Below are 20,054 nucleotides of genomic sequence, written 5' to 3'. Positions count from 1 at the left end.
AATGGAAACGTTTTATTTTCCCCTTGCCTTGTCTATCTTACAACTGTGTTCTTTGGATATATGATACTTATTAACCACATCTTAGAGCCTTAGAGAGTTTCTTCCAACCTGAATAACACTGAGGCAACTAATATCACATGAATATAAGCGTAATAATACTGGAGAAAATCCCTAAGAGGTGAACCAGATCCATCAGCTTCCCTGCTCCTCTTTGGCACAGAAGCAATGCAAAAGATTCACAAGTAAGGGTTCTGAATTTGTTCTGCTGGTGCATCTGCGCAGCTCTGTAATGGTGTGTGTGGCTGCACCCACATGCATGTCAGCACTCACATGTTTTCAGTGCACTACGCTGAGAGGATTGGGATCTTTCTCTGGAGTCAGTACATGTGTCCATTACGAATGCATGTAAACCCTAAACTTTATGCCCCATAAAGAAGTTGCACACGCCAAGAAGTAGAGAAAGCTTGGTTTATTACATGAAATGAAAGAGACAGTGTATGCTTCAGACACCCAGGTTAAAGATAGGTGGGCAACAAATCATACAGCACAAACACACCTTGATCTAAGGAGTCCCTATCTACCCAAAAGCCAGGAGGTAGATGCAACAATGTACCACAGACCCACACTAAGGGGGGGATGACAGGAAGGTGGATATATGTGATCTTGAAGCCTAATGGAACCCAAAGTCTCAGGGATCTGTGCCTCCTGGAAGAGTTAAACTATTCCTATACTGTGCCAGACAGATAACAGAAATCTCTCATTCATATTGTTGGTTTGTGCCCATGGAGATGATCCTTGAGATCATTGAGGCGCAAAGAGGGTGCCCCATTAGGGCATGTGAGCTACCTGACTAATGAAAATCTGGGGTTTAAGTACTATTTGGGGCCAGCAATTCCCTATGGAAAGGGGATGGGCATCTTCAGTGACTGAGTGCAGTAACACCTAAACTCCTTTGTACCATTGCTTATTTTCTACACATTCCTGTCTATTAATCTGTTTACTTCTCTGCATTTGAAGTTGAAAGGCCATAACCTTAGTGAGAGATGACTAACTTGTTATTTGTACATTTCCTGAATTAATACTTTACCTTTGGAGGAAGCTTCTGTTGTCAATGCGGAACCCAGTTCTTTTCTTGCAGGAGGGGATCATTAAACTTTGCTGGTAACCCGGGATTAGTGTGCTGATCTTTACATTAAGTATTAGGTCAGGATTCTTACTCATACCTTCCAGATCACGTTTAAGGTAAGAACTAGTGCCAGGGTCAAGCATAGTTCATTATGGACGTTTCATATTCAACTAATGCCAGTTGTGCTAGTGCCATGATCCACTGAAACAAACCACGTGAAAAGTCCTGATTGGCAAACAGCAAACATCAGCAGCTCTACTTCCAGGAGGCTATTACTGCATCTCCATCTCACTGGGCTGGGCAAGCTGCTCCACTTTATACATGCACATATGGACAACAATGTTGGTTATGAATACTGTATAAAGGTTTTTGCAATTTCTAATATTGGGGTGTCATTTGTAAAGTTGATTTTCTGTTTTTGCTACTACCCGGCATAAGTATTAATTTGTAAGTATCAAACAAGTTAACAAACCGTACTTAATTATATAACACAGTGGAGGTGATCAAATCATAGCACTTACACCTGACATTATAGTGCTATGAATATAGCTGCTGCATGATTGCAAGAAACAACGAAAATGTACCAGTAATTGCCCAGCTCATACATTTATCAAACCCTCCTGATACATCTGAGTATCAGGCAATATGTTATGTTTCTTTGGGGAGGGGGAAGAAATCTTGTTACTTGTCACAATTAAAAAATGGTCTTTTATCTATAATGTCAGAAGCCATTTCCAATAGACACCTTCCAGATTTTGTGCAAGCACATCCCAAATGCAACAGTTAGAATAGCAATGAATAGTCTGCCTACAGGGAAGTAACATCACCTTTTCCTAGGTATGAGAGATAGCACAGTTTATTGCTTGGGACATGCAATATCCCTGTATCAAAATGCTATTTGGAAGAAAGGTAATGAGCACTGTACAAATGGGAAAGCACTTTTTAATAGGCAGTAAACTAAACGTGCAGAAAGCCCTCTCCCAACACTCAATTCATTGATACATTAAAAAAGGTTGTGTAACTAGCAGGGCTAGTCGGGGAGCAGGAAAAGAGGGCCATTTGACCCAGCGCCTCAAACTCAAAGGGGGGGGGGCTCAGCTTACTAAATTTGTTGATTTCCCCCACATTTGATAAGTTTCACAACTTGTTTTCATGCACATTACACCAAAATGTGACATACATTTTCAGAACAGCAATTTTAAGCTAATAAGAGGTGTGATTTTATGAAATATATTTTTGTTGTTATTAACTGATATGGATTTAGTCATATTAAAGATTTTAAAATGTCAGTTCTGATAGCACAAAATTATAGTGAACATGCCATCTCAGATTAGCTGATTATATGAACAAACCACTCACTCTTGGGGGTGGGGGTGCCTTCTTTTATTTTGGCATGCTTTAATTTTTAATTTTAATTTTTATGGCTGAGGGCCTCAAAAGATGAAAGTGGCGTAGGTCTCTCTTGACCTCTGAGAGGTCCTGGGAACTAGACTTTCAGGAACTTTTAACAATGTAAACAGAACATAGCATGTAAATAGAGCATAGCATGAAGTTAGGGTATTGCAGTGACCTAGGAACCAACAGACTCTGGTCTTCAAGATAACCTTTATTGATCATAAGGTTATGAAATCTAATTCACTGGCATAGCTTGTACATTTTTTGCTGGCTAATCTAGGACAAGGACCAAGGGGTCAGAGAAGGAATGTTTATATTCCCATGGGTGTAATGTTCATTCACAGGTGATAGTTCTTCTTCTCCATTGTTATTTGTTTGAGTTATTTCATTCCAAATCCCAAAGGCTCTTTCAGTTGCATGATGAAATGCAGGCAGAAAACCTACTGCTTTGGAGCTATTTCCACATTCCCCCTACCCCCTTTTCTTTTTAAAATAAATCCACATTTACTAGTTGGATGCAGAGGAATGGTAGGAGGAACCAACTGGGGAACCACCAAGAGAAGAAAGCTCAGGGCTCAGGGAGTGGTGGTGGGACAACCATGAGTGGTCAGAGGGAGAAGAGGGAGGAAATAGGGAGAAGAGGAAGGTGGAGGTGGCAGAAGCTGAAGAGGTAACAGGGCTTAGTGAGCTGGGAGAATCTGTGGCAGAGAGCAGTCAAAAAACAGAGGCAGAAGCTGAAGCAGGAGAGTGGGCAGATGAAGGCCAAGAGGCAGATATGAACCAGACTGTTGAAGAGTCACTGGTATCTCCCCCTCCTGCTGCAACAAGCTCCCCTCCCCCTTTGTCTCCCAGAAAGCAATTTGCCCTAATGTATTTTTATATGTTATTTTTATGCATACTTTAGTATATGCATTCTTAATATGTGCATTATGTTATCCCTACTCCTTCTCAATTGATAGCAAATGTGCCAGTCTTCACAGGTGTGCTTCCTGATGGTGATGTGAAATCTGGGAATACAGGTATAAATTATGAATGGTTGTATTCCATGCACGCTTACTTGGGAGTAACTCCAACTTATTTCAATGGGACTTGTATTTGAAGAGTATGATGCTGCATAGGACTGAGCTGTTAATTTAGAATTAAAATCAGTCTTCATCAGTTCACTTCAAAGCCTGTGGGCAGAATCTTTCATCTTATTCTATTTTGGTGGCCTCCTATCCTCTTCCTGTGTTCACAGTGTTCCAGCATCAAGAGCAAAGCATGAACACATTCTAAACTTGTACTCCCTGTGATAGGCAAAGACATTACTTTGTGTATCTCACCAGGTTCCAGTCCTTTTTGCCAATTAAATAAATGACTGCCTATTAATGAGATTTGTTTATTATTAAAATTTAATCTTTCTCCTCGCCTAGTTCCATCATCTTTACTAGTCTATAATTAAAGTAAAGCTAAGAAACCTGGGGTACGTATTTGGCCTCATTCAAATTATACCCCCTGAATGTAAGCTAAGATACATGTTTACCATACTGCAGTCTAAATCCTTTATTATTCTAATCCCTTGCTTGGGCTGCTGGCAATATAGAAATTGGTTTTCTGTGACTCTTAAATCTACAGTAATGTGTTGGTGTGGTTTTGTTCTTGTTTTATTTTTTTTTAAATATGATGCAAACTGATTTGAACTGATGAAAAAGCCCTGTAGAAATATTTTAATAAAAAAAAATAACAATAAAGGGCAGGATTCACTAAGGAGCCCCATTAGCTGAAGCTGTACATAAGAGCTTTCACTTGCACAACAGGGCTTTTCTCCTCTCCTCTCCTCTCCTCTCCTCTCCTCTCCTCTCCTCTCCTCTCCTCTCCTCTTCTCGTACCCCTGAAATGGGCTCTGGTGGGGTCCAGAGAACCTTCAGAACATCTCCCTGGAGGAGGACAAGGGGGATCATTCTATCCGGAAAGCTACAATGCTTGCATAGATGGAACATTTGTAAAAGCCCAAAGTGGAATCCCACCCATAGTAACTAAAGGTGCAATCCTATACTAACTCGTCTGACAGTAAGCCCCCTTGAATTCACTGGACAATGTACAAGATTACACTGTAAGCTTCGGCTACTGTTCTTAAAAGATCTGAGCTACCTAGCAGCTTGGGGTTCACTTAGCTCACATAGGAGCTTAGCAGACTTGCAACATGCTTTGCAAGCCCAGCTCTTGGGAGTTCTTACCTTCATGGCCACATGGATGAGGATCTGCTTTCCAAGCTGGAGTGAGAGGGAGAGTAACCTTAACCATTAAGTGCCTTGCATTCAAAATGGGCGTGTTACTATTAGCAGGTCTTCCTATAATTGTGATACAGATTTTGAGGAAGTAGGCATGGTGAATCGTCCACCAGCCTCTTAGTGACAGGCACTGACTCTAAAGCCAGGTAATCTTCACTAGCTTTTACTCTGTAAAAGTTGTGCATGAATGAAATAAAGAAGATAGGAAAATAAAAAAACTCCACAAGAGCAGAAAACTATGGACAGTTGTCACGGGGGACTGACTGATCAAGTCTCATTCCCTGATTAATGGAATGCCTAGCCAAAAATTGTTTTGGAGGGTGGAACTCTAGAACGATATTCAACAGTTCTTTACTTGCTTGGTAGTGAGTACCACTGAACATGATGGGGTTTACTTCTGAGTAGATATGTATAAGGTTGCACTGTTAGGAGAGTCTCCTGCAGCCTCAGTCACCTTCATACTGTCAGTATTGTCCAGGAAAGATTCATACACATACAGAAATTTTGATGTGTGCAGTTAAAGTGTGGGTTTTTTTAATGGGCTTTTTGCAGTTACAAAAGTGATGGGAAAATGCATTCCATAGTGTGGAATAAACAAATGAATAACAGGAAGATATATAACTATTGTGCAAGCAAATTAGGATGAATGTTCATTGTCCCCACAAACAAATCAAAACAAATGCTGAATAAAGACCAGGCATCGTCTAACCTCCACATAAGCTTTGTGTAAGCAAATCAGGACAAATGCTCAATAAACAAGTCAACTAGAGGAGCCCCTTGTGAGCCAGAAATGGGATCTTTTAGAGTACAAACAATGTTTCTCAGGTTTTTCTTTTTTAAATGCTGCAGCCCTACACTCTGTGGTATTGTGCATTAGAGCACATATATCCCTCCCCTACTTTGCATGTGGTTATTTTTAGCCTTATAGTACAACCCAGATGAACAGAAGAACCCAATCTTCATCAGAGGGGTCTTGTGTTGTTTCCCCTCTAGCCAACCTGCATTGTTGTGTAAAAAAGATTTGTCATGCCACAGGGAGAGCTGTTCAAGAAAAGCAAGCCCAAAGTCCCCTTGGCAAATGGTGTGTGTGTGTGTGTGTGTGTGTACTTGTGCAGTTCTTTGGATCTTGATCTAAGTACTTGAATTTAACCAGGTTGATCAGGATTTAACTGGTTGAATCCAGCCTCTCTTGCTTAACTGTTTTGCTTAGCAAACCATTCCTGTAACATCAATTCCTCCCAGTAGGAATTGCTGAGCAAAAACATTCTTGTGTGTTCCTTCTCCCGTTCTGTTGTCCTAATGTCCTACTCTTTCCCTCCCTCAACACTCCTGCTGTCAAGTTATGATTCAAATACCTCTCCTACTTATATTGGTACTGAGCATTGGGGGTTATGTGCAGCACAGGGCTATGTACAAAAAACATAACACAAACAACAGTACAAGTATAACAGGAAAAATAAATATAAATAAATATAAATGCTTTTAATTGATGGCTGAAGACCAACAATGAGGGTTACAGACATGCCTCTGGGGGAGATCATTCCAGGGTGAGGGCCCCACCATGCAGACCCCCCTCTCCTGGACCAATCTTAAGCATCAACTGTTTCATGGCTTTTGTTTGGGGCAATGTGACTGGCACTGTGTGTATCTGAGGTTCTACATGGACTACAGTTTTTTCTGAGAAGTGCAAGTGACATGCTAAAAGTTATTTATTTCCCACTGTACACACACTTTTTTTATTTCCCATTATATTATTTATATTTTTCTCACTTTCCTATTCTTTAGGCCGCTTATAGTCAAGGAACCAGTAGAAATCGTCTTACTGGTAGCCTTTGAAATCATGGCAATGTGCTTGACTGCCTGTGCAATAAAAATGAGAATGCTGTTAATAATGTATTGCTAGCACAAAATAAAAAAGTTCCTTCCAGTAGCACCTTAAAGACCAACTAAGTTAGTTCTTGGTATGAGCTTTCGTGTGCATGCACACTTCTTCAGATACACAGACTGGACGTATCTGTAACTGGACATCTTGCTAGCAGTGTTTGATTAATGCAATAAATGTAAAGGGGAAGGGAAGAAACCAAAGAGCCTATCCGTGTAAGTTATAACTGGGCTTAAGGATCAAGCAAACATTAAAATGGGGAACGTGGGGTTCCTAACTTTGTTTATCCCTTATAACATTATTGTGAGAACAATGTGTTTAAGTGGGGGGAGGATTACAGAGTGGGAAAACAGCAAGCTTGAGATAATACTCAGGTAGATGGACTGACATAATAAAAGCCACTTTCACCTATTTATATAGTTATCACACTTTCTGTAGTAACAGGGCCTTGAAGAGGCAGTTTATACCTTGAAACCAGAAGTGAGCCCAGTGTTAGAGGTGGTGTTTGCCTTAAATGTCCCAAATTCCTGCCCACCATACCTCCTCTGTTAGAGCTCTCCTGTCCACAGTCTCCATAATCTCAGCAGCCTGCTTTGTACAGTCACTGGTCCTCTTAACCTGGGTTGAAGCTTTGACCAGCAGTGAGTCTCTAATTTTACGCAGGTATCTTTCACAGCCCTGTTGCCTCAGATCCTTTGACATGAAAAATGCCTGTAGTGAAAGGGATGCCTTACAAGTGAGCAACGACGCCCCTCTCTTTGTAGGGTTGGGACCACACATATCCCAAGGTGATGTCTAGCTCAGTGTTTCCCAACCTTTTTTGGGCAAAGGCACACTTGTTTCATGAAAAAAATCTCGAGGCACACCACCATGCCAGATGGGGAAAGGTCACTTTTTACTTATGTAAAAAAAAAATAAAAAAATAGTAACAGCATAGAAGGTAATGGTTAGGCTAGCATCCCTCTTCCAAATATGCTAGGTTTTTATTTGCAGGGACTGTTCTACATGGGAAAGCATTCAGCACTGTCATTCTCCCATCTGCCATCTGAATCGGTACTATTCTGGGTCAACTTACTCTGCTGCATGTGTAGATGAAAATGGCACCAAGTGTGGGGGAGGGGGCAGAACAGGTTTCAGATACAGGATATTAAGCATACACGTACTTCAGATTGAACTGGTTGCTTGCTTTGCAAGTTTTCATTTCCCAAATGACTGCCTTGGCAAGCGCAATACCTACCAGGCTCAACGCCGGTCTCGCGCTGCCGCTTCCCGCGCTCTCAAGGACCCGGGAGGAGGAAGGCGTGAAGGGAATCCCGAAGGCGCGAAAACCACGCGCATGCGCAGGCCTTCCGCCTGCGGCAGCCCAGTAGGCCGGCCGAAGCGAGCGGCGATGGGATGTGGGAGGGAGCTCGCTCGCCGCCCCGCGTGTGCCTATGTGGGGCACGTTACAGCCCCGTGACGTCAGCGCCACACAGGCAGCCAGGCAGGCAGACGGCGAGAGCCCAGCGCTGGGCGGCCTCTCCTCGCCGCCGCCACCCCGCCTCTCGCCGCCCGACTCGCCCGCCTCCCTCCCACGGCACACCAGGCAACGTCTCGCGGCACACTAGTGTGCCACGGAACAGCGGTTGGGAAACACTGGTCTAGCTTGGCCCTTACTCTGCCAATCAATTGCCGTAAAAACTAAGCCTCATTTCCTTTTCTTTCCTTTCTGCAGAGCAGAGGAAGAAGTATTCCAATTCTAACGTCATTATGCATGAGACGTCACAGTACCATGTACAGGTGAGTCAAGAAAACTCATATGAATGAGCAATAAATTGCATACAATTAGAAATGATACTGATATTGCACCATTTATAGGAGGACATTGATCCTTCTAGTTACATTTTTATAATCATGCTTCCTGGGTCATATGCTAGAAGATTTATTACAAACAATTAGTAGAAGCTCAACGCATCATGTGCTGGGGTTGCTGGAAGTTGGTAATGACTCTTGATCTTTGCCCTGCTTTCCCTTCACTCAGGTGCTGGGGGAAATGTTCACTGGTTTCCTGTTCCCAGTGGCCTTGCAGAGATTATCTAGATCAGTGTTGGGTAATTTTAGGCTCTGTACTTAATAGCCTTACAGGGAGGCCCTTCTTTAAATGGTGATGTGCATGACTTCACTTACAAAATGTGATGGGGGCCACACAAACAACACATACATGGGCAGGGGTGCCAACTTGAATAAACTATTGAGGGGGCAAGTAATTGATCACATGATGGGGCACATCATTTGAATGGCAATGACCATCAACTTGGGGAGACCCTACCCCCTCAAATATTTTATTGGGGGGCGAAGGGACCTGGGCCCCTAGAAGTTGGCTCCTATGTACATGGGCATGTGCTTTACCAGTCTTTGCTGTTACAACCAAAATGGTCAAAGGCCTGGAAACGATGCCTTATGAGGAACGGCTAAGGGAGCTGGGTATGTTTAGCCTGGAGAAGAGGAGGTTAAGGGGTGATATGATAGCCATGTTCAAATATATAAAAGGATGTCATATAGAGGAGGGAGAAAGGTTGTTTTCTGCTGCTCCAGAGAAGCGGACACGGAGCAATGGATCCAAACTACAAGAAAGAAGATTACACCTAAACATTAGGAAGAACTTCCTGACAGTAAGAGCTGTTCGACAGTGGAATTTGCTGCCAGGGAGTGTGGTGGAGTCTCCTACTTTGGAGGTCTTTAAGCAGAGGCTTGACAACCATATGTCAGGAGAGCTCTGATGGTGTTTCCTGCTTGGCAGGGGGTTGGACTCGATGGCCCTTGTGGTCTATTCCAACTCTATGATTCTATGATCTGCTTCAGCCCAAGCTGCACAAATCCTGGGAAAATGGCTTCTATGTGGCTAAGGAAAGGTGCAAAGGCCTCTTTAGCTTAGGATCTTTCCTGATTATTGATTTTAGTGCAATGCATAATGCAACTGTTCCCTTTTGATTTAAGGATTCATTTCTCTTTCCTCCAGAACACTTTTTTAGCAAAGGATACTGTACCCTCCAGAAAGCTAACACCTTGGACAAGGATATTTATGTCATTTGTATCCAGCTTCTCTCAGGGGAACTTTACCAAGGGTTCATCTCATGACATGTTATCCTCATAACAGTCTGGGACAGGTTAGGCTAAGAGAGGGTGACTGACCCAAGTCACTGAGCAAACGTAATGGGTGAATTGAATTGAGCCACTGCAGTCTCCCCAGGCCAGCCCACTGACTCTGTTATGACCTTTATTGACAAATCATCATCAGTGTCAAAGTCAAGGAGTGCTGCATGACAATGAGTTCTTATATATGTAATTTTCTTCCACATGTGGCTTAGTCTCAATGTAGGTCATTTAGTCCCTGAAGATGTGAATATCTGGGGTGTGTTGCCTTTGGGGAGGCAGAGGGAAAACAGGTTTCTCTCCCCCTCCAATCAAGGCCTGACATGCAAAAACTTGAAATTCTCTTGGAGGAAGGGAATTGGAAAGAAAACTGATAAAAGACGGTCTTTTTCAAAATGAGTGAAATGATGTTTAAGCAGTGTTTTAAAATATTGCTACACATGTATATACACTGCCACAAACCTTCTGGAGCCAAGACACACTGGTAGTAATGTTAGTGGTAATAGTTATGCTTTTGTATTTGTCTGGATTAGAATTTAAGCAGGACTTGGGAAAGCTCTGTAAAATATCCTGTGAATGTAAGAAGCTGAGCTGTATTGAATAAAATAATTGTTTTATCAAAGCCAGTTTTAGCTGCTCTGACTGGCAGCAGTAGCTCCCCCAAAGATCCTTTCCAGGGCTGCCCTTTGAGGGCCAATCTAGATATGCCCTTATGTGCATCTTTACATGTAATCTGCAGGTTTTTAAAAATGCAAATTGCATTAGTTGTATGTATTTATGGATCAAAACTAGGGTTGTCATACATCCAGAACTTCCTGGACATATCCGGAATACTGCAGTCGGAAGCAGCATCTGGGCGGAAATCATTAGAATGTCCGGGAAAATCTGGATGTATGGCAACCCATGTCGGCAGTTTCATTTTTGGTGATTTTCCTTTGAATAGCTAAAAAAATAAACAACAACAAAGTTCAACAAGTTTTCCCAAAAAAACACAACAAATTTTCTGTCCTTTCCTCTTCTGCTGCGATTCTAAAGAAAATTCCTCTACTGACGCTCCTATTTGCTTTGCAGGAAATTCCCCACTGGAGCCATTGGTGGATAACAATTAGACCCAGGCAGCCAGTTGATGCTATTTGAAAGATGCATTTAACATCACTAGTTTGACCCTGAGACCCTTGTAACTGAAAATGCTGTGGGTTAATTTAACAAATATGGCATAGACTAGCCTTCCCCAACCATATTCCCTCCATATGCTTTGGACTACACTACAAGCCCCATCAGTCCTGACCACCATCAGGGCATCAGGTTGGGGAAGGCATGTGTAGACTGTGTTCACAGGTTTGTGTGAACATGTGAATGAGAGGTGATGGGACTGGCAGCTGCTATCCCTTTCCTCTTTACACATTCATTCTACATGGATGAAAGCACAAACGCTCCACTTGTTTAGATTGCATGTTTAAATACTACTCTGTCTAAAACCAGCAAATAATAATCTGTTCCCACACATTTAAGAAAAGGGAGCAGATGGTGTAGCACCTAGGAAGACTGGAGCTGTATTTCCTTCCTTTAAAAGAAATCAAACACTGGGCATATTTTTTGCAAATAAGCAATAAAATCATTGCAGTCACTTCCACTGGAAAGTAGACTTTACTCTCTCCTGCAACTAGAATGCATTTTGATCTCTGTTAATTATGGTTGCTCAGCTGTAAGCTGTTCTTTCCCCTTGAACTTTAGTCAAAGCAAGTGTGATAGCTGTCAAATTGGCAGTTTGTTCACACACATAGATATGCACCTGTATCTATCTATAGAGACAGATATTTACCAAACAGCATGTTTTTTAATCTTCCTTTCTGTGCAAGTTTGTTGTTAGATTTTTGACTTTGTCAGTAAGCATAAAGGGTTACATCCTTGCATGACCAGGAGGAAGCCTGCACAACATATGTTTTCCTCCCCCTGTAGCCTTATGCTCCCTGTAGAAAACCTCTCTAGGGAGTCAGGGGGACATGCCAAACATTGTGGGCTATGTCTTATGTGGCATCACCAAAAACTAGATGGAGGAATCTGGTTGCAGTGGAACACAAAATCTCTCTACTCAGTTCAGGATGATTTTGTACCACCACCCTATATGACACAGCCCACAATGCTTGGTACATTCCTCTTACCTTTTGGAGAGGTTTTGGAGAAAGATCTGTTGTGTAAGCTTGCTTTCTGCATATGTTGGATACAACTCTAAAATAACAGCAATCATTATCTTGCTCTATTGGCCCTCATGAAGCTGCCGGTAGGTGGAAATGACAGCTCCATATGAGCATAGCAGTTGTGCACAGACCACCGCCAACTGCAGCTACCCTAAGAGTGCCAATCTTACTCTAACAGTTCAAGGTCAACTATATGTTACATCGTTTTAATGCACCAACCTGCAGTAAGATATCCTTATGTGCCCTATTCTATTGCAATGCCTCCTTGGGAAGGGGGCCTAGTCTTTTGGGTTTTCAAACTGGCATGTGTTTCAGGACTGAGGGAATAAAGCAGTTCAGGGTGTCAGCTTCTGTTGTCAGAATGGGGTGGAGGGGAGGAAGGTGTGAAACTGAGTTCTTGGAGAAGAGTTTGCCAAAATTTGAACACTGCTAATCTGGCAAGCTGTTTCCTTTGTGGTGGATACCGATGCCATGGATTAAGTATAATGTGAGAAAGGCAAATGTGCTCTCTTGCACTTGCTTCATGCTTCCCTCTGCTGGCTGATAAAGCCACAGAGGGAAGTATTATGCGATTTTTACTAAGACCAGGAAGAACAACTGTTCTAACTGGCAACAATGGCAAGCAAATAGAGATTAGGAAAACACAGTCTTTTATGTGTGTATCCTTGCACTGCCCAGTGGCATTGCAGTGTTGCTTGCTCATGGCATTGTTATCAATACAAACCATACAAGAGCAGCCTGTGCATACAGATCCTGAGGTTTAGAGATCATGTCATGCTATAAAAGCTGAATGCTTTCTTAACCAGGACAACAGGTTTAGAGCTGAGCTGGAAATGACTGCAAGTACAATCATGCCTGGCTGACTTTCTACTGCCTGGAGAAAGCTACATTCCTAGCACTGGCACAAACACACAACTATGCAGTGTGGAGAGATGGAACTAAGAATGGGTCAACGCACAACATTACATTGTTTAGTTGTGTGCCTAATGCTGTTTTAAGTGTGCACCTAAAAATGGGACATGCCAATGCAATCAACTCATGCTTACAAGTATGTACTTACAAGCAGGTACACGAGGAGGGAGCCAGCATTGGTCTGCAGGCCAAGTGTACTCTGTGGCAAGTCCAGTTTTGATACCTCGTAATGTTATGTTTATATATGTACTGGAATCATCATCATCATCATCATCATTAGAAATTGTTTAGTTCACTGGTGTCAATCAAAGCAATCAAAGAAAGGTAGACCTGTAGGAAACATTTCTGTTTGTAACCACACCACAGAACCAGGGGTTGACCAGGCACTACTGTGCAGTTGTATGTGGAAAGAGTAAAAATCCATGTTGCTATTAGCTGCATTTGTTATGCAAGCAGGTGAGACTCCAACATAGCGACTGCATGAATTTTCTGAATTTTCAGCTCATATGGATTAAAATGGCTTGTGACCTCCTGCTTAATCGGAATACTTTCCTTTCACCCTGCCCACCATTGTTTTCTCTCCTTTATAGCATTTAGCCACCTTCATCATGGATAAGAGTGAGGCCATTGTAACAGTGGATGATGCCATCAGGAAACTCAAACATCTGGCTTCCAAAGAGAAGATCTGGGCCCAAGAGATGCTGTTGCAAGTGAATGACAAATCCATCCGACTGCTGGACTGCGAAACTCAGGTAAGCAGCAATTCACCATTCATATAGCAAAAGCTCCCATAGAAATATCAAAATTTTGAAAAGAAGGGGGTCCATGGCTTGGCTTTTGCCAAGCATGTAAACTGGGGGATCTCCCACAAGACTCTCTGGCTGCATACACATCGTACATTTAAAGCACCCTCCCCCCCCACAAAAAAATCTAGGGAACTGTAGTTTGCCCTTTACACAGCTGCAATTCGCAGCACCCTTCACAAACTGCAGTTCCTAGGATTCTTTGGGGGAAGTCATGTACTTTAAATGCATTGCATGTACACTGTCTGCTAATTTTGCTGGCACAAATGAACATGGCTACACCTGTGGGAACAGCTTCTGTAGTGTTCCAGATCCTATTTCTGGCTGGGATTTGGTAGAGTATGTTACTCATGAACACAAGTTGTCTTTGCAAACATAGAAGTGACAAGTCTTTAAGAAGTTGTATTTTGACATGATGCTCAAGATTGATAGCAAAGGGAGGAGGCAATACAATGAAGTTTTGTTGGCCTCCTTACAAAAACTTTGCCTCTCTTTCCTACCAGCTAAGAAACGCCCAGAAACTTCACATGTGCCAGCAACAATTTTGTCCAACTGCCTTCATGCAGCTATAGCTACTAATGGATTTAAAGTACACTGAGTGAATCAGATGGCATCGTCTTCATTGCCTTTTTTTCAGGAATGGTTATTACAATGAATAAATGCAGCTTGTAACTAAATGTGTCTGTCTGTCTGTCTGTCTGTCTGTCTCTCTCTCTCTCTCTCCCTCTGATTTGCCTTTCAGGAAGAGCTAGAGGACTTCCTTCTGCCAACAGTCCAGCTCTGCCAAACTGTGCTGAATCAGATGCGGTACTCATCCATACTCCTGCTAGTGTGTCAAGACTCAGAGCAGCACAAGCCTGACATTCATTTCTTTAATTGCGATGAGGTGGAGGTAAACAAGGGTGGGGAGAGGAGGGGAGGAAAAAACAACATGGTATATTTTAGCAGCTTGGTGCTAGATGAGAAAATGTTGGTGTGCAAGCATGACTCCACTGTGACCGTGTTCCAGCTCTGCAGCCACATGCAAGCAAGGACCTCCTGTTGTCAATATTAGCAGAGAAAAGCATTTCTTCTATCCGCAGTGCTTAATGTGCAAGGGAAGGGATGTGCATACAGAAAACTCTTGATGGCAGGCAAGGACTGCCATGCAAAGCTTTCGTGGGAGCAAATCTCACAAAATCTTTGCAATTACATATGGAACTGTGATTTCTAGTGTATTTGTAGCTGTGAAGCTAACACACACAGAGCATAGCACAATGAAACATTTTTTAATGCAGCATTTGTTTATAAGACCTTGTTCCATTTGCATTCTTACATGCATTCTTAAATTTCTGCCATGAGCCATTTCTTCTCTTGAGACCAACCTGATCTTGTATTTTAGGCAGAGATGGTACATGAGGACATAGAAAGTGCACTTGCTGACCATAAGTTTGGAAAGAAGATACGGCCGCAGACTCTCAAGTAAGTGGGTGCTGTGGACAGGCAGGCTCCAGCAAGTAAATTGGGAAGAAGCTTTGCTTGCCCTACTCTGCAGAAGTCACAAAGCTCATGATCCACCCTTAATTTAATTTCCTGCTCCTTTTAAGTTATTGAAGTACTAGGTGTGTCCCTTGGAGGTGAACACATTAGGATTAAAGGACAGTAAAATTAGGCACAGCCTTGTGAAATTTTGAGCAACAAGGGCAGAGAAACAAGTAATAATAATAATAATAATAAAATAATAATTTTATTATTTATATCCCACCCATCTGGCTGGGTTTCCCCAGCCACTCTGGGTGGCTTACAGCATATGTCTGGTGCGCTGCAAACTTCATCTGGCAGCACAAACTCTTGTTTGTCCAAGGGATTATTTTTGATACCCTAACTTCTAAGGAACATGAGTCATCTTGATGGGTTCCATTTACAGATACAATATCCTGATGATACTAGGATGTGCCCACATTCAGTCCTATCATATACCGAACCAATTCCCCTGTTGTCTTTGAACTAGACTTCATTGTTTATTTATTTATTTATTTTACTAAATGGGAATGGGAATTGTTGGGACTTTCGTGAATGAATGAATTGCATAAATCTCATCTTGGCATGGTTAAGTTCACTCTCTGCTTTACTCATGTTTAAGCAGGGAGATGATGTGGGTAGCACAGTTTTCTTGCTTAATCCCCATGCCAACACTACATCTTGCTGTGAGCCAATGGCAGTTGCCCAAAGAAGTACATAATGTACCCAACCCTCCTGTGTGGTCCCCCTGTTTAAACATTACCCAAGCAGTGTGGGATGCAACCCGCACAGAAGCGGCAATCCACACCATTAAACCAATATAAAAACTAGACCATGTACTGTACAATATTGTCATGGCTGCTGGCCTTCCATTCCCTTTTTAGGTGTATTAGGAAACAATTTATTGATAGTTGGGAGTCTCCCAGTTTGGTTTCTAAGATGTTACTTTAAGGAAGTTGACAGAAGGAAAGTTCCCCATCCACCCTTCCCACTGCAGCCATTTGCATCCCTTTGCTCAAAAAGCCTTATTGAATATCAGGGGTGGGGGCTTCCTTAGCGATGTGGGAAGTGGGGAACTTATGCAGGAAGGGGAAAGTCACCCAAAATAATCCTTGGATTTTAAGTTAGGAAGTTCACAGAGGGAAATGTCCCCATCTTCTCTTCCACCCAGAATCCCTTTCTGCCCCATCTCACATTGTTGAGGAAGGGTCCCCTGTCCTCTCGATGCAGCCAGAGTTGATATTCAGAGATCTGCCTAGTTAGTTTGCCTCCACTTATCCTCTGCTGGTGTAGTTGTAAATAAAGCAAAGACCCTGTGTTACATTTACCTAAGGAAATTAAACCTGGTAGCTCCTCCCTTGCAACTTTTCACAGGTTAGGAGCCAGCGCATAAATGTATTATTGGTTGTTGTCAACTGTTTAGCCCACACCAGTTTGGGCAGCAGGGCTACCCAAAACCTTGTAACTGTAGTCATAGACAGGGTGTCCTGGTAAAAGGAGTGATCCATTGCTTCCTTTTCAGGGTAAACCAAGAGAAGATTAAACAGAGACAATCCATCCTCCCACCACCTCAAGGGCCAGCTCCAATTCCTTTCCAGTATGAAGCAAGAGGCTCACCAAAGAACAACCAGAATCGAGTGGCTCCTCCTTCACAGCATCATGAGCCAGGTATAGAAGGCAGTTGGTGACTAGTTCAGATTGATGACTAATGCAAGCATCTGCTTTGGGTTGTGACTCACCCAGAAAGTCTTATGTTGTCCTAACATGATTAGGCATGTGCTGTTTCCCAGTAGAACAGGAAAATCTCTATTCATCTTCATTGATTTCTCCATTTTAACCACTCAGGTAAAATAGCCCAATGGCAAGTATTTATTTCGCTGTAGTAATTAAAGCAAAGGATCCTTAAACTGAAAAGCATTTTTAATAGCTTGAATAATGCTTATTCATTGTATTAGGTGCTGTATGCATCCAGAGTATATTATAAATGAGACTGAATCCATCCCACCAAGGATGCATGCATTTCCAACGAAAGTTAATTGTACTGATTTTTCAATGCCAGCCTTTTCCTGTTGGCCCCCAGATGTTTTGTACTACAACTTCCATCCCCAGCCAGTGCTGGGGCTGATGGGAGTTGTAGTCCAAAACATCTGAAGGCTACCACGGTGGGGGAGGCGACACTATATGATAGCATTGTCAGGTCTCAACCTGGAGAACCATCATTTCTGCCTATCACCCCACAGCAATGATAAAGGATGCAACTATGACTTTTCTTATCTTAGTCCCACTGCCCAGCCTCCTCTCCCCGCCTGCCCCACTCCTGTACTGCAACATGAGTGTCCTGCTTGCTCCAGTGGATAGGAAGGGAGAGCAGATAACTCTGGCCGGCTTACAGCACATAAAAAATGGGAAACCATTAGACATTAAAAATTTCCCAATGCAGGGTTGCCTTCAGGTGTCTTCTAAAAGTCAGATAGTTTTTTATTTCCTTGACATCTGATGGGAGGGCATTCCACAGGGCGGGTGCCACTACCGAAAAGGCCCTCTGCCTGGTTCTCTGCAACCTCACTTCTCACAGTGTGGGAACTGCCAGAAGGCCCTCAGAGCTGGACTGAACGATGGGGGTGGAGGTGCTCCTTCAGGTATGCTGCAAGAGGAAACAATATGTTTCTACCAGCCTGCTGTTTTCATACAGACTTAAGCACAATTTGATAGCATACAGCTTTTCTCAACATAAGATTGTTAGGAAAGTCTGGAGAATTTCTACTACAGAATAGCAGAAGGACCAGAGCAGAGGTGGCACCATTCTTTTGTGAACAAAGACACTATGTGTTTTAATAGCTGCATGACAGGCAGCAAAGCAAAACACACTTTAACCCAGCGGTCAACAAACTTTTTCAGCAGGGGGCCAGTCCACTGTCCCTCAGACCTTGTGGGGGGCTGGACTGTATTTTGGGAAGAAAAAATGAACGAATTTCTGTGCCCCACAAATAACCCAGAGATGCATTTTAAACAAAAGGACACATTCTACTCATGTAAAAACACACTGATTCCCGGACCGTCCATGGGCTGGATTTAGAAGGCGATTGGGCCAGATCTGGCCCCCAGGCCTTAGTTTGCCTACCCATGCTTTAACCCATCATGGGTTAAAGAGCTATAGCCAGAGGGAAAGCATTACCTGTTGACATGCAGCTAGTCAGGCTGAAATTAAAAGAATTAAGCCATTCACTGAAGTGAAGGCATGTGTGCTGTGTTTATTGTGTACTGCATTAATTCACCTCTGAAAACTTGTTCAAACTGAAAGTCTCAAGCTGCCTTGAACATACTGTATATTGGACCAAAAACATCTTTCCCCTAGAAATAATTTAAATGGTTAAATCTGCTGGTCTCTGATCCTGAGAAATATTGTGCTATTTTAAAATCTAGTTTTGCATAATGGAAATAATGTAGAACTGTAATGGGAGATGGGTGTTTTGATGATGTCCATATAAGTAACAAATGTCTTTGCTGTGCCATCAATCAGATAGGTACAAAAACCTATCAGCCTGTGGAATCAGCTAGTTTCCCAGGTGATGTGTACCTGTGTGTTCCAGAATGACTTGAGCTATGAGTGTAGCTTATTGGCTGTCCAATCAGAAGCTAAAAAGAGAGCAGCAGAAGTTGCAGAGAGTTTTTATATATAAATTTTAAAAAAACACTCCTCATACTGGCACCCCCAAAATGAGAATTGATGCTCGTTGTCTTTTTGAGAAAACTAAAAATACATTGTAAGATTGATGATGTTTCCTAGTTAGTCCTGCCCCCCAAATATCACTTTTCACAGCACATTTTGTCAATGTTTTCATATCATACTTACTGATACTAAAGCGATTTTTGCTTTCTGCACTCTGAAAAGATGGAGTTGGACATGTACAGTGGGGAACAGTAATCCTCTGAATGAAAAGTGAGGGCTTGATGTGGCAGCTTCCTCGCTAAGGCATACTTAATACCTGCCCGAACGAGTCACTGAATTCCCTGACTTGGAGATGACATGACATGTAGGCAGATGGGTAGTGGCTCAATGTCAGTAACTCCCATTTTCTGTATTCTGACTCGTTTGCCCGAATCCTTGCTTCTTGCCACTGAAAAATGATCTAAACCCTTAAAGAATTTGTTTCCTTCTCAATCTTACAAATGCAAAGTGGGTGGGTGGAGGAGTGTCTACCAGAAACATTGCATACACTGCCTGTTAAATTTCTGCAGGTTACTTTTACATTTGTCTCTTTGTTTATAGCATGGGGTGCTTACGCACATTCCACCAACCACTTTGAAAAACAAATTGGATTCTGTAGAGGATTGTACAAGTTCCTACAGAGTTCCTCTTGAGTTCTATTTACGTCTGTATAAGACAGCAGTCAGCTAGAAATCCTAGCAGCCTGGGGCCGTTAGACAGTTCTGTATTTATTTTTGTCCTAATTTGTCTTAAACCTGCCCATCCCTCATCATTTTGATCCTTTCTGTGCTACTAGAAGAATGTGAGTGATGGGCGGTACGTGTAGCCTCCCATGTGCCCATGGCTATTCTTCCCTATTGCATTTAAAGCACTAGGAGACCACTTTAACAGCCATGGCTTCCTCCAAAGAATCTCAGCTACTGTAGTTTATTAAGGGTGCTGCAGGTTGTTAGGAAACCTTGATAGAGCTATAATTCCTGGAGTGTTTTGACAATCAATCCCTTTTCCCATGGAACTCTGGGAATTGTAGCTCAGGGCAGGGAATTTGGGTCTCCTAGCAACTCTCAGTACAGTTCCCAGGATTCTTTGGGGGGGGGAGCTATGACTCTTTAAAGTGGTATAATATT

General features: G+C 42.5%; 1 protein-coding gene across 2 annotated transcripts in view; it reads left to right on the top strand.

Annotated features, from left to right (window-relative positions):
- Nucleotides 1-20,054, top strand: part of EPS8L2 (EPS8 signaling adaptor L2) — an 87,616-nt gene that overhangs the window by 45,088 nt on the left and 22,474 nt on the right. For both annotated transcript variants that reach the window (XM_083480108.1, XM_083480109.1), the window contains exons 4-8: nucleotides 8,388-8,452; nucleotides 13,506-13,667; nucleotides 14,461-14,610; nucleotides 15,100-15,179; nucleotides 16,741-16,886. In XM_083480108.1, the coding sequence (XP_083336234.1) occupies nucleotides 8,388-8,452; nucleotides 13,506-13,667; nucleotides 14,461-14,610; nucleotides 15,100-15,179; nucleotides 16,741-16,886 (603 nt within the window). The remainder of the gene's footprint in view (nucleotides 1-8,387; nucleotides 8,453-13,505; nucleotides 13,668-14,460; nucleotides 14,611-15,099; nucleotides 15,180-16,740; nucleotides 16,887-20,054) is intronic.

Source organism: Podarcis liolepis (genome assembly GCF_965112155.1).
Source record: "Podarcis liolepis genome assembly, chromosome: 1".
Taxonomy (NCBI): domain Eukaryota; kingdom Metazoa; phylum Chordata; class Lepidosauria; order Squamata; family Lacertidae; genus Podarcis; species Podarcis liolepis.
This window is presented reverse-complemented; position numbering and strand designations above follow the sequence as displayed.